Source organism: Microtus ochrogaster, unplaced genomic scaffold (genome assembly GCF_000317375.1).
Source record: "Microtus ochrogaster isolate Prairie Vole_2 unplaced genomic scaffold, MicOch1.0 UNK4, whole genome shotgun sequence".
In the NCBI taxonomy this organism is placed as follows: Eukaryota; Metazoa; Chordata; class Mammalia; order Rodentia; family Cricetidae; genus Microtus; species Microtus ochrogaster.
The window spans coordinates 15815120-15828147 of record NW_004949102.1 but is presented as its reverse complement, the minus strand read 5'-3'; the positions used below and the strand labels follow the sequence as shown (position 1 = coordinate 15828147).

General features: G+C 47.4%; 1 protein-coding gene across 1 annotated transcript in view; it reads left to right on the top strand.

Moving 5' to 3' along the window:
* The first annotated feature begins 1972 nt into the window (after nucleotides 1–1972).
* Parp12 (poly(ADP-ribose) polymerase family member 12) overlaps nucleotides 1973–13028 on the top strand; it is a 39446-nt gene continuing 28390 nt past the window's right edge. The window contains exons 1-3 of the mRNA XM_005365851.2: nucleotides 1973–2502; nucleotides 7684–7819; nucleotides 10866–11166. Of these exons, the coding sequence (XP_005365908.1) occupies nucleotides 2183–2502; nucleotides 7684–7819; nucleotides 10866–11166 (757 nt within the window). The 5' untranslated portion in view covers nucleotides 1973–2182. The remainder of the gene's footprint in view (nucleotides 2503–7683; nucleotides 7820–10865; nucleotides 11167–13028) is intronic.

The window sequence follows — 13028 nt, the reverse complement described above, 5'->3', positions numbered from 1 at the left end:
CGAGAAAAAAACTGCCCTTCACCCTGGTCCCTAATCCATTTTCATTTGTTCTTGTTACTATCTAGTCTTCCTTATCCTTTTACTTTTTTATTGGGGGAGGGGGGAGCACTGAGCCCAATGTTGCGAGATTTATATAGCCTACCACTGAGTTACAGCCCCAGCCTGCCCTTTTTATTAATTATGGGGTATACATGTATGTTAGGTCAAGTCTGGGTGTCATTCCCCAGGAGCTATCCGCCTTATTATTTTAGTTTGTGGTGTGTATGTATGTATGATGCATGTGTTTTGTAGGTTTGTACAGCAAGTCCCTTTCTCTGCTAAGCCATCTTTCCAGTTCCCATCTTATTTTGAGACAGGATCTCTGGAACCTGGGGCTTGCCAATTGGTCTAACCCCACTTCCTTTTATTCTTACATTTTTGTAATATTCCCTGACCTTCCTGAAGATTCAACTCAGGGGCTATACCCTCAGTTCACCATTTTCTGTAGTATTTTATACTTAGGGTTTTTTTGTTTGTTGTTTTTTCAAGACAGGGTTTCTCTGTAGCTTTTAGAGCCTGTCCTGGAACTGACTCTGTAGACCAGGCTGCCTCCAGAGGAGCTTAGATGAGCGTTAGTGCCTCAGGAGATAGCTAGCAGGGCTTTTCAGGTCTTGATGGTCTCTGTGAGGTTCTCAGGGCTGCGCTGGGTCTGTCTACAATACTTGAATTCCTGAGATGGCACTGTCCACTGAGTGCTGGGATTAAAGGTGTGCATCATTACTGCCTGGCATACTTAGAATTTTATATTCATTTTAAGTTAAGTTTATAAGTACTCACCTCCTTCAACTCTACTTTCCCCATTTTCCTCTTACACTCTGCTGTAACCAAAGTGTTGAACCAAGTTCATTCAAAAACACCCTACTGGTACATTCTCAAACGTGGGCTGGCCTTGAACTTGAGATCACCTGCCTCGGCCTCCCAAGTGCTGGGATTAAAGGTGCCCCTCTTCACACCTGGTTTAATTTTATTTTCAGGTGTATGTTTTGCCTGTATGTATGTCATGTGTGCCTGGTGTCCGAAGAGTCCAGAAGAGGGTGTTGGATCCCCGCCAGAACTAGAGTTACAGGCAGTTGTCAGTTGTGAGCTGCCACTTGGTGCTGGGATCCAGGCCCCTGGGATTTGGCGATCTTTTCTCACAACATATGGATGACCTTCTAGGTCAAAGACAGAATTTAAAACATGCTTGTTAAAGCTGTATGGTCTGAAAACAGGTATATTGTCCTCAGTACTCTGCCCTATCTTGTGAACGCGATTTACTGATGCTTTTATTTCTGGGAAGATTCGTGGAGGAAGAAACGGGGGCTGCCAAAGGTCATCCTTATTTTAACAGGTATTTCCCATTTACTTACTCCAAGGACGTTTAACTGGCAGGGCCACATATAGGAAAGTCCTTTCCGTCGAAGAATCTTGAAATATCTGCACAATCTTTATTCAGAAGGGACGAGGGAAGCGGGACCTGCCCTTTTCACGGACATACCTACTCTTTCTTGAGGGTCATGTTACTGACGCCCCAGTAACATGCGGGCCGATCTCTCAATTCCGAGCGACTGTTTCCATTTGTTCCGGGGTGAGGTGGGACCAGGTCCGTCGTCCTGGTTCCGTGGTCTGCCTGCGAAGCCCGCGTTTGCCTGGGTGACTTGTGAGCCCCGCGAACGCGCCTCCGCCAACGGGCCGCAACGGGCGGGAGTCGTCTGGAAACTTCTCTCAGCCGCTCGACCGAGACCGAGGTCGCTGACTGAAGCCCGGCCTAGCTGAGGGCGCGTCTCGCCCCGCAGAGCTCTGCCTCGAAGGAAGCCACCCCTTCTCCCTCGGACGCAGCCCCGGGGCCCCGGCCCCGTGAGGACCCGTGGATCCGGCCCGCGCGACGCCTCGAAGGCGCGCCGGGTCGCTCGGTGCGCGCGCCCGCAGCCCGCACGGGGTGCGCGCGGGCGGCCGTCGAGCCGCGCGGTCCCCAGCTGCGGGCCCTCAGGCGAGGGCGCCGGCACCTCAGCTGCGGCCCGGGGGCGTGGCAAGGCCCTGCGACTCCTGTTTTCCCCGCCGCGGCCCGCTTTCGGTTTCGTTTCCTCTCGGCGTCTCCATCCCCGCGGAGTCGTGGCTCGTGACGGCCGCCGCCGTCGTCCGTGCTAACCTCGGTCCGACGACCATGGCTCAGGCCGCGGTGGCAGAGGTGACCCAGGTGCTGTGCGCCGCCGGCGGTGCCTTGGAGTTAGGCGAGCTGCGGCGCCGCTTGCGAACGAGCCCGGGCGCCGACGCGCTGGAGCGGCTGCTGCGGGACCGCGGGCGCTTCGTGGTGGCCTCGCGGGCGGGCCGGGCGGCGGCCTCGGAGCGCTTGGTGCTGGCCGTGTCGTCGCTGCGTCTGTGCCGCGCACACCAGGGCCCCAAGCCGAGTTGCACCGGGCTTTGCGCGCAACTGCACCTCTGCAAGTTCCTCATCTACGGCTCCTGCAAGTTCCCGAAGACCGGGTAAGGACGCCGGCGACGGGCGGAGGCCCCTGCCCCTCCGCTCCCGGGCTTCCACCCCCGTCCGGAGTTAGACAGCTAGGGGACTGCTCCACAGCCTCGCCTGTCCCTCACTCACTGAGCGGTCACTGATCACCTGCTTAGTGGCTGGCCCTGTGATGGAGTGGCTTAGATAGGATGTGGTACCAGGAGGGACACCTGAGCATGGCATTATGGCTCCCGGAGGGAAGTTGAGGGGCAGGCAGCAAGGCTCGCAGATGAGCTGTAGGAAGCTGGAAAAGCTCCATTCAACTCCTGTTTGCCTGCTGAGAAGCCGAAACTCAAGATTTTCAAGGTCCTTAGTGAAAAGTTTCTGCACCCGGAGGAGCCTCTCTGCTGGTGCAGCAATCCACATCAGACCTAATCAAACCGAATTAGAAAAGGCCCAGGTTTAATGGCTACAACGCTCCCAGATGACTTTCCAGCCTCGCCCAGACCCCCATCTCCACCCCCATCCCCACCCCAGGGAAGACCGGAAAGAGAGACTGAAAAACCCCATGTCTGTCTGTTAGGAATATTTCCTAAGCGAGCTCTCTGACGACGCAAAAATTCCCAATCAAGCCAAATCAAAACAAGCCAAATTAAGAAATATCCAGGTTTAATGGGAGATCTGCGCTCTCGGGTGGGCCCGAGGGGGAAACCGGGAACCTGCAGAAGAAAGGGAGACCACGTGTTTTTCTTTTGGGGGGGTCACTTAAGTACCCTGGGGTCAGGACCTGGCCTGCTGGGATTTGAAGTCCAGACTAGGCCTGGTGGCTGAGATAAATGCCAGGGACTGGGGCCTAGGCTCCCAACCTAACACCGTCTGTCTGTCTGTTTCCTGGGGTACAGTTTAAGTACCCTGTGAACATCTCTGGGGGAGGGTCATCATTTGCGAGCTTTCTGAGCTGTGGCAGGGTTTGGAGAGAGATGGGGGAGGGGTCCTGGGGCGGAACTTCCAACAGAACATTGCTGACTCTTTGGGTAAATGGATGTACGGGGCTGGGGTAAAGCTTCTACCAGAACACTTGGGGAACTGATTCCTGCCATCTCCTAGTCCTCCTGGGTGCCCTTCGACACACCCCACCCCCAGCTGTGGTTCATTTGGTGGCGTTGCCCTTTCTGGAATGCCCTTCCTGATTTGCTCTGTAGAGATTATGTTCTTTGTGAGCGCTTCCTCTTCACCCTTCACATCACACTGTTTACCGCGCTGCCCTTGTTAGTCTGGGCTGGCTCTCCACTTGCATCTGCGTATAGTTGATTAGTGAAATTCGTTTATACTGAAGGATTTGGGCCTCACCTTGACGGTGATCAGGCCCGTTGGATGGCAGCTATCGGGTTTGCATTTTAAGATGATTGGGTAATGGTGTAGATGCTGAGTTAGCAGAAGATGCTGAGAATGCCTGCTTCGAAGAGAGTCCAGTTATCTAGAATTAGTGTCTTCAAACTCCTGCTTCCTTCTTCTGTAACACAGAAGACATTATTATAATTATGATGATGATGAGGTCAGGTTATTAGTCACCTTGGGTTAGTAGCCTTGCAGTCATTCAGGGATCCGGACTGACGAATACAGCTGTACCCTCAACACTTTTGAAGCAGTTTGAAGCATCAAGTTCTAAAAGTTGAAGGAAAATCTGAACAGTAGAGGGTCTGTTGGGAGGTTTGTGTGAACCAGGTCTAGAAGTGGTAATTATCCCCCCTACCAGAAGCTAAGTTGTCTCCTAACCCTAAGGGGTATGGCCTGGGTAACGTAGTCTCTAGGGCTCTAATCTTGGTTAGAACTGCACAAAGAATGTGTGAGAGAAATTTGGGGAAGTTGAAGGAGAGGGTGACAGTGTGGAGAGAGGCTGTGGAGAAATGATTACTGCTCCCGCTGGGGACTGAAGGCAGGACAGGGCCTCTGTTCTATTATCTAAAAGGCAGACTGAACCCTTAGATGCTGATTTGGAAGCTGCTGGGTGGTAAATCCCGTGACCCCAGTCACAGGAGCAGACCAGATCTGAGAAGGTGAGGAGTTTTAGGAATAATCTGCCAGGCAGGAATGAGATCTCTAGGGTGAAAGAGGAGCTGCAAGCCCAGTGAAAGAGGATGTGTAACAAGCAGTGGCTGTGAGTGCATGAATTTGAGACCGCCTCGCTATGTTGGCCTGACTGGCACGAAGCTTACTATGTAGACCAAGCTGGCCTCCAACTCACGAAGAATCCTGCTTCTGGGATTGAAGCCATGCACCACTGTACCTGCCTGGTGAACCTTTATAATGTGCTTAATTGGTAAGATAATCATGGAAGGAAGATCTCTTCTTACGCAAATTCCCAAAATTTGGGTTCAAATTTTGTACTAGAAATCTGGACATGTGATATTTACTGGCCGACATGACTGAGGTTCTTCCTCATTTTTCACCTTTGTCTACTCCCATGATTTTATACTAGGTAGTTTCCTAAACTACCCCAAACGTTTTTTTCCCCATGGGAAATAGAAAGTGAGTGTGACTAACTGTACTTTTTTGTGACTTTTGACTTCCTGGTGGCAGGGTTATCTCTGGGAGTTTCAGTGAGTTTCTCCTGCCTTACATTCCTCTCTCCACCTAGCCACAGCACTTGGTCTCCACCTCCCTAGTGCTGGGACCACCTTTGAGCTGTTTCTCTTTAGAGACATTCGTCCTTGTTTGGGTCAGGGTAGCCTTGAACTAACAGAGATTAAAGCGGGATTAAAGGTGTGTGCCACCACTCCCTGGCCTGCAGCGGCTGAGCTCTGCACTCTGATCTTCAGGCAAGCTTTATTTGTTGAAACAAACAAAAACGTCACCACGCTGTCTTTAACTTCAGACCTGTGCCCAGGAGGCTGTGTGCCTGGTGATCGAGAGCTAGTCACCTTGTTTGAACCCAGCTATGCTCTTTGCTGGCCAGTATTTGGCAAGTGGCTTTATCAGTTTCCTCAACGATGCTGAGATTATTACCTCACAGGCTCATTGAGGACTGAATGAGTTAACTCATGAGACAGTTAGGCAGCCCCTGTTGCATAGAAAATGCTCAGCAAGCTGTAATTGTCATATTGCAGTTATTTGGTATATTTGGCATTGGCATTACCAATTTATTTTCCCTTCTCTCCTCTTGTCAGCTTTTCCCTAACCCTCTGAGTATTTGGCTTGTTTGTTTTGTGCCTTTCAGGGGCCTCTCCTGGTTACTCCTCAGTTCTCTCCCCACTCCAGACTCTGCAGTGTCCTTTTCCTTTTGGGCCACTGTTTTCCTACTACAGCTGATCTCGGTTCACACTCCATATTTGAGTTCTTTTTTATTGCATTCACTAGGTGGGGGATAGGAGTCAAGGTTGACTTTGTGGTTTTTGATCTTCAGGAGAGCTTGTAGGAAAAAAAGGGTTTGGGAATGGATCAACAGTTTGGCATTCTCTCAAGATGTTTATTACAGATGTAAAATAAGGTATAGAAGATGCTGCTTTGCCTGGCTTTTCAGGTGACCCACATAGTCATTTGGAGATTTGTCCCTGAGTTCTTAGGGTGGAGTACCAGTGCCTGATTGATCAGTATGGAGGAGGGGAGTTGCAAGAGGACTGGACCCAGGAGTGTGTGTCTACGTGTACACATACCTGAAAGCATGAGTCACTCTGCTTAGTGTTTAAAGAAAGATCTACTTTTATTATTTTTAATTATGTGTCTGTGTGGGGGTAGAATGGAGGGAGTGGTGTACATAAGTGCAGGTGCCTTCGAAGGCCAGAGGAGTCAGTGAGACACCAGCCATGGGTGCTGGGAATTGACTGCAGGACCTCTGGGTGAGCAGTATAGTGTTCTTAACTCTACCCCCTGCTCAGTTTTTTCTTTTCTTTTGTTTTTTCTCGTGTGTGTGTGTGTGTGTGTGTGTGTGTGTGTGTGTGTGTGTGTGTGTGTGAGAGAGAGAGAGAGAGAGAGAGAGAGAGAGAGAGAGAGAGAGAGAGGGTCTCTCTCCCTGACTATCCTGGGACTCACTGTGTAGCCTAGGCTGGCCTTGACTCACAGAAATCTGTCTGCCTCTGCCTCCTGAGTATTGGGATTAAAGGCCCTACCCTTACTCAGGTTTTTTTTTTTTTTTGATTGATTTTTATTGAACTCTATATTTTTCTCTGCTCCACTCTCATCCTCTCCCCTCCCCCCTTTCAACCCTCCCCCAAGGTCCCCATGCTCCCAGTTTACTCAGGAGATCTTTTTATTCTTCCCATGTAGATTAGATCTATGTAAGTCTCTCTTAGTGTCCTCATTGTTGTCTAGGTTCTCTGGGATTGTGAACTGTAGGCTGGTTTTCTTTGCTTAATGTTTAAAAACCACCTATGAGTGAGAACATGTGATAATTGTCTTTCTGCCTTACTCAGGTTTTTAATACAAGTGTAAGTGCTTACTGAGTGGCCAGTCTGCTATGAGACCTTTTGCATGATGGCCCAGATGTTCTCATTACATACTTGCTGAGAAGGGTTGTCTGGGCCCTATACATTGCCCAGTGCCATCTCTTCCCAGTCATGTTTTCATGCATAGCTATTTTTTTCTGCTGCTTATAAGTAGGGTCAGGAAGTATTTGTGAAAACTTGCCATGAGGAATGATTTTACCAGTCTGTAAGTCTGCCATAAGTATCATAGATTGAATGGCCTGACCGTTCTTCTGTCCTCCCTTCCTCTCTTACACTCCTTCCCTTTCCTGCCTCCCCCTCCTTCACAGGGGCTTGTGATGTTGTCCAGCTAGTCTAGAACTTGTGATCCCACTGCCTCAGCTTCTGAGTGTTGGGATTACAAATGTCTGTCGTAATACCTGACAGATCAGGAGGCTTGAGCAGCAACAATTTATTTCTTACAGTTCTGGAGGATGGAATTTTGAGATGAGGTGTTTGGCAGGTTGCTTTCTTCTGAGATTGCTTTTCTTGACTTTCAGATGGCCACCTTCTTCCTGGGGTTCTCATAAGCCTTTCCTCTATGTGGATCTTTGCTCTAGCCTCCTTCTTATTAAAGGACATCAGTCATGTTGGATTGGAACCACTCTAATGACCTTATTTTAACTTAATTACCCCTCTGATGACCCTATCTCCAAAAGCAGTTTGACATCCTAAGGATCCAGAAGTTGGAGCTCTAATAGGGGAATGTGGGGGAGATCAAATTTAGCCCATAACACCATCTCTGCTTCTTTGCAGGAAGAACTGTAGGAATGGTCACAACTTGAAGACTGATCACAACCTGAGTGTGCTGAGAACTCATGGTGTTGACCACCTCAACTATAATGAGCTTTGCCAACTCTTGGTTCAAAATGACCCCTGGCTTTTACCAGAAGTGAGTGCCAGAGGGATGGTGGGGTTGTGGTCTTCTTTGCAAATAACAGTGGAGAAGCCAGATGGTTGAAAGATAGATAACTCAGTGCAGAAGAGAGCTGAGGACACCATTTTTATCAAGAACCATTGCATGGAGGAGACTTAGATTTTAATATCCAGCTCTGCTAATTAAATATACTGGATTTGATATCTAGCTCTGCTGAGTTTGGACCAGCCTTGGCATCTCTTGAAACTTTTCCTTCCCTATCAGTTGACAGTGAGGTTGGCCAGTGCCTGAAGCAAGTGTTTAGCACTGAGCAGAACGAATGGCCCCAGTTGGCTTGTCCCTGAATTGCGGGAATTGGAACTGTAAATTTGGGTATTGGTCTATGGTGATGTCTTCCAGAGCTTCTTGACAGTCACTCAGTACTCTCTCTACTCATTCCTTTTACCCAGGAGAATTTGAACATTAGCTGACATGCACTCTCAGATGGTGTAAACTTATTGCATTATCTCTGTATCATTTGGTGGGTGAGGACTAACAGCACAGATTTATTGGGTAAGGCGCAGGGGAACGTATAGAGAACTTTTAGACTGTGGCAAGGTAGGAATGACATTCATGGCAGGGGAGGAAGGAAGGTGCTGAGTGGGAGACTGACTGTAGCCTGTGTCTGACAGCAGTTCTGCCAGGCTCCCAGGGGCTGCCAGAGGGTTGCTGTGACTCACCAGAAGAGACCTGCCTTTGGCTCTGCTGTGCTCCACTGTCCTGGGCAAGGCCTCAGTGTGAACAGGACACTGGCTTTAAAGGGCGCCTCTGGCCTCGAGTTCTCCAGCAGATCTGAGTAGGGTATTTTCCATGGACGGGGCAGGTTAGATGGGATGTTTGGACACTTACTGGTTTGATCTAACAAATTAGATTGGCATATTTTAATGCAGATATTTCCGTATTAGACAATGTCACCCATTTGAGAAATGGTAGCATATCATTGTGAGTGGCACATAATAAATGTTGACTTTTTATATTTGCCTTTTGAAAATTCATATTGATTTTATTTAGCTAAGCTTTCTGGAATATCCATTTTGGTTTGGCACTGTGATCAGGAGATAAAAGATCCTGCTTTGTCCTTAAAGGAAGCAAATCAAATTGTAGGATAAGAAGGTCACAGAATGATTTCAGGGTGATGTTTGTGATTGTGAGAGTTCACGTTCTGGGCAAAGGTGTTTTCAGGTTGATGAGTCCTGTCCTGAGTGCTGGAAGATAAATGAGCCAGGACGAGGGCAGTCTGGCACCCCTGATGTGCTGGCATTGCTGGACACTTCCTTGTTTTCCTGTCTAGTAATCACAACAACTCTGCCACATTGAAATCCTACCCGTTTTAGAGATTTAAACATTGGAGTCTCAGCTGATGAGTGGCTTGTGCACGGCAGCTGTCAGAATTGATGTCTAGCTTTTCCCATGGGTGGAATCCTTGAAGGAAAACTGAGTCCTGCTTCTGAAGCCCTCAAGGGATTTTCTACAGCTTGTGAGACTTAGTGCCTAGGAGTCAAGTGGGGGCCAGTTTCCATGTTGAAGTACTTGAAATGTAGAAAAGGAGCAGCGGATTGGGGGCAAGCTGCAAGTCTGCAGTTGTGCATGGTGGTGCGTGTTTTGTGATCTTGGTTGGTGAACAGGAGGACTAGGACTCCTGTAGCATGAGGCCAGTCTGGGTATGGGTGACCTTGTATCAATAAACCAGAAAAAGGCTGAGGTTTGCCAGCAACCCAGCTGAACACAGCAGATACAGGGACTAGCTGTGTGACTGGGGCCAGCTGATGAAATTTTAATAAAATTTATTAAATTTGTTAGGAGTGGGGCATAAACACACATGTGTACAAGGGTACGTATGAGTGTGCCACAGTCAAAGGTCAGAGGACAACTCTATGGAGTTGTTCTTCCTTCTTACCTTAATGTTGACTCTGGTGTTTGAGTCAGGACCTCAGGCCTGAGCAGCCGGTGCTTGTACCTGTTGGACCTGGCTGTTGAGCTTTGGAGTTTGCAAGTTCCATTGAAAAATGAAGTTGTTTTTTTTTTTTAAACTTTTGCTTTTGGGGGCCTGCCACTCAGCTCCCAAATAAATCACACCTGAAGGGTTAGTCTTAATTATGAATGCCTAACCTCAGCTTGGCTTGGTTTTGTTTTTGGTTTTTCAAGACAGGGTTTCTCTGTGGTTTTGGAGCCTGTCCTGGAACTAGCTCTTGTAGACCAGGCTGGTCTCGAACTCACAGAGATCCGCCTGCCTCTGCCTCCCAAGTGCTGGGATTAAAGGCGCGAGCCACCACCGCCCAGCAGCTTGGCTTGTTTTATCCAGCTTTCCTTAATTTAAATTATCCCGATTACCTTTTGCCTCTGGGATTTTTTTTTCTTTTCTTACTTCTGTATATCTTATTCTGTGACTGGCTGGGTGGCTGGCCCCTAGAATCTTCCTTGTTCTCTTTTGCTCCTTCTTCCTCCATTTCTCAGATTTCTCCTCCTATTTATTCTCTCCGCCTGCCAGCCCTGCCTATCCCTTTCTCCTGCCTCGCTATTGGCTGTTCAGCTTTTTATTAGACTGTCAGCTGTTTTAGGCAGGCACAGCAACACATCTTCACAGAGTTAAACAAATGCAACACACCTTAAAATAATTTTCCACAACAATGAGGCAGTGGTATTTGGCTTTTTCTGAGATACATTAGCCCTTATAACCTCTCTGACTTTGAACTTAGAAAGGAAAATTGGGAGAAATGAACTAGTAAGAGATACTTGGTGTGGTGAGGCTGTTGGGGGGTAAGGGTGGGTAGGAGACTGCCACTGCTCCTGTTCCTTTGAAGTTGCATGGGTCTTCCTAGGGGAGGGTTTTGTTCGGAGGGTATTTTATTTTAGGGAGCATTTTGGTATCCATGTCTTAAGTGAAAGGTGACCTCTCTGGCCCATGTGAATGGTGAAATAGTACATTGGCTCTGAGGCCCCTTCTCCCCATGGCATGGCTATTGAGGAGATGTGCTGTGTAAAGTGTTCATGGGATGATGTCTTTTATGCTCTTTGTCAACAGATCTGCCTACATTACAACAAAGGCGATGGACCCTTCGGCTCTTGCTCATTTCAAAAGCAATGCATTAAGCTCCACATCTGCCAGTACTACTTACAGGGAGAGTGCAAGTTTGGCGCTGGCTGTAAGAGGTCCCACGAGATCACTAACTCTGAAAATCTGCAGAGATTGGAGAAGCTGGGTATAAGTTCTGACATGGTGAGCAGGCTGCTCTCTACTTACCGGAATGCATATGACATCAAGAATACGGGCTCCGCCCTCAGCAAAGTGCCCCCTTCTCCTGTAGGTTCACCGGGAACTTCTGGTAAGGCTGCTGGAGAGTGCTGTGGGCCCTGGGCTTATGACCTGGGTTTTTGGTGGTTAGTAAATACAATATGGCTTTGTGCAATTGTGAACTTTAGTAACAGTCATTCATCTTTCCTAGCTCAGGTTCCGAAGATGAGTTGAAGTCTAGGCTTAGTCAAACAAGGCATTTTAGGTGATGTGAACTGTGGTGGGTACCCTGGAGGCTTTGGGTCTGCACTGAAGTGAGGTCAGCTCCCCTCTGTGCAATTGCCTTCCCACCCTCTGGAGAATTTTTCCTTTTAGTGAGAGACCTAGAGTTGGGATGCTGATTATACAGCACTAGGGCCAACCATTAGGGTGGTATTCTTTATATAGCAGACGAATTCAAGAAGGCATTTGTAAAACTGGCCTTGACCATCTTCCTGCCATGAGTAAGCAGATGTTCCCTCCTTGTTAATTTTTATTTATTTATTTATTTATTTATTGGCCTTATTCCCTAACTTTTTTTGACATCTAGACAGTGCTTGGCCTGTCAACATGAGTGAGTAGGCAGGAGATTTTTTTTTTTTTTTAAAGTGTCTGTCAGGCTTAGTGACAAGTAGATGACTTCTCAGTTGAGATTTTATGATATTTTGCATTCATAGTTGTTTTCTCCTATGTGTGTCTGTGCAGCATGCACTTCTGGTGCCTACAGAGGTCACAGTCAAGATAATGTATTAGAGTCCTTGGAGCTGAATTGGCAGATAGTTGTGAGGTGCTATGTAGATGCTGGGAATTGTACCCAGGTCCTCTGGAAGAGAAACCGATGCTCTCAACTGCTCAGCAATCTTTAGCCTCTAGTAGAATTTTTTTAAAAAATAATTTTTAGTTATTCTTTGCTAATTTTGTAAATGTATACACTTTTCTTAATCATATCTAACCCAAATCCCCTTCCTACTCTTTCCAATACTTTCTCCAAATTTATGTGATTTTTAAAAAGGATTTTATTTCACTTTTATTTATGTGGATGTGTAAGTGCCTGTAGGAGTCAGAAGAGGGCATCAGATCCTCTGAAACTGAATTTGTAGATGGTTTTGAGCCTCTATGTGGGTGCTTTGAACTGAATTCAGGTCCTCTGGAAGAGCAGCAAACATTCCTAACTATGGACCCATTTCTTTAGATCCCTCATGTTATTATCTTAAAAGTTACTTGTTAACATTTATTTGTGTGTGTGTGTGTGCACATGCAAGTTTGTGCTATAGCACACGTGTGTAGGTCAGAAGACAGTTTGTAGAAATCTTTCTCTCCTTGTGGGTCCCAGGGATCAAACTTGGCAGCAAGTTGTCTTACCACTGAATTTCATTAGTGCAACCTGCATGCTTGTTGACATGGGGTCATCCATCTGAATTAACAACCTACCACTGGCTGTACCACCAAAGAAAGATGACTTTCCCTTTCCAAAGCAGTAATTAGTTGCCAGTAGCTCATGACTAGGAGTGGAGCCTCATAAGCCCCTCTCACATTCATAATGGAATGTTGACTGGCTTAATCTTGTGCAGGTAAACCATAGCTGCTGTGAATGCCTGCGTGCAGTGGCCATCCTTTGTCTAGAAGACAGCGTTTTGTAGTACTTTCCCATCCTCCAGCTCTCTTCTTTCTGTCCCTCCTTTTGATATGTTCCCTTGTACTTGAGGGGCGTTGATACAAATGTTTTATATAAGGCTAAACACTTAATAGTCACTTATTTTTGGCACTTTGACCAGTTATAATTCTATATTGGTTGCTGCTCATTGCAAAAAGAATCTTCTATAACCAAGGTTGAAAGCAGCACTAATATATGGGTATAAAATAAATATTTAAAAGGTGGTTTGAGCCAGGCGGTGGTGGCGCACGCCTTTAATC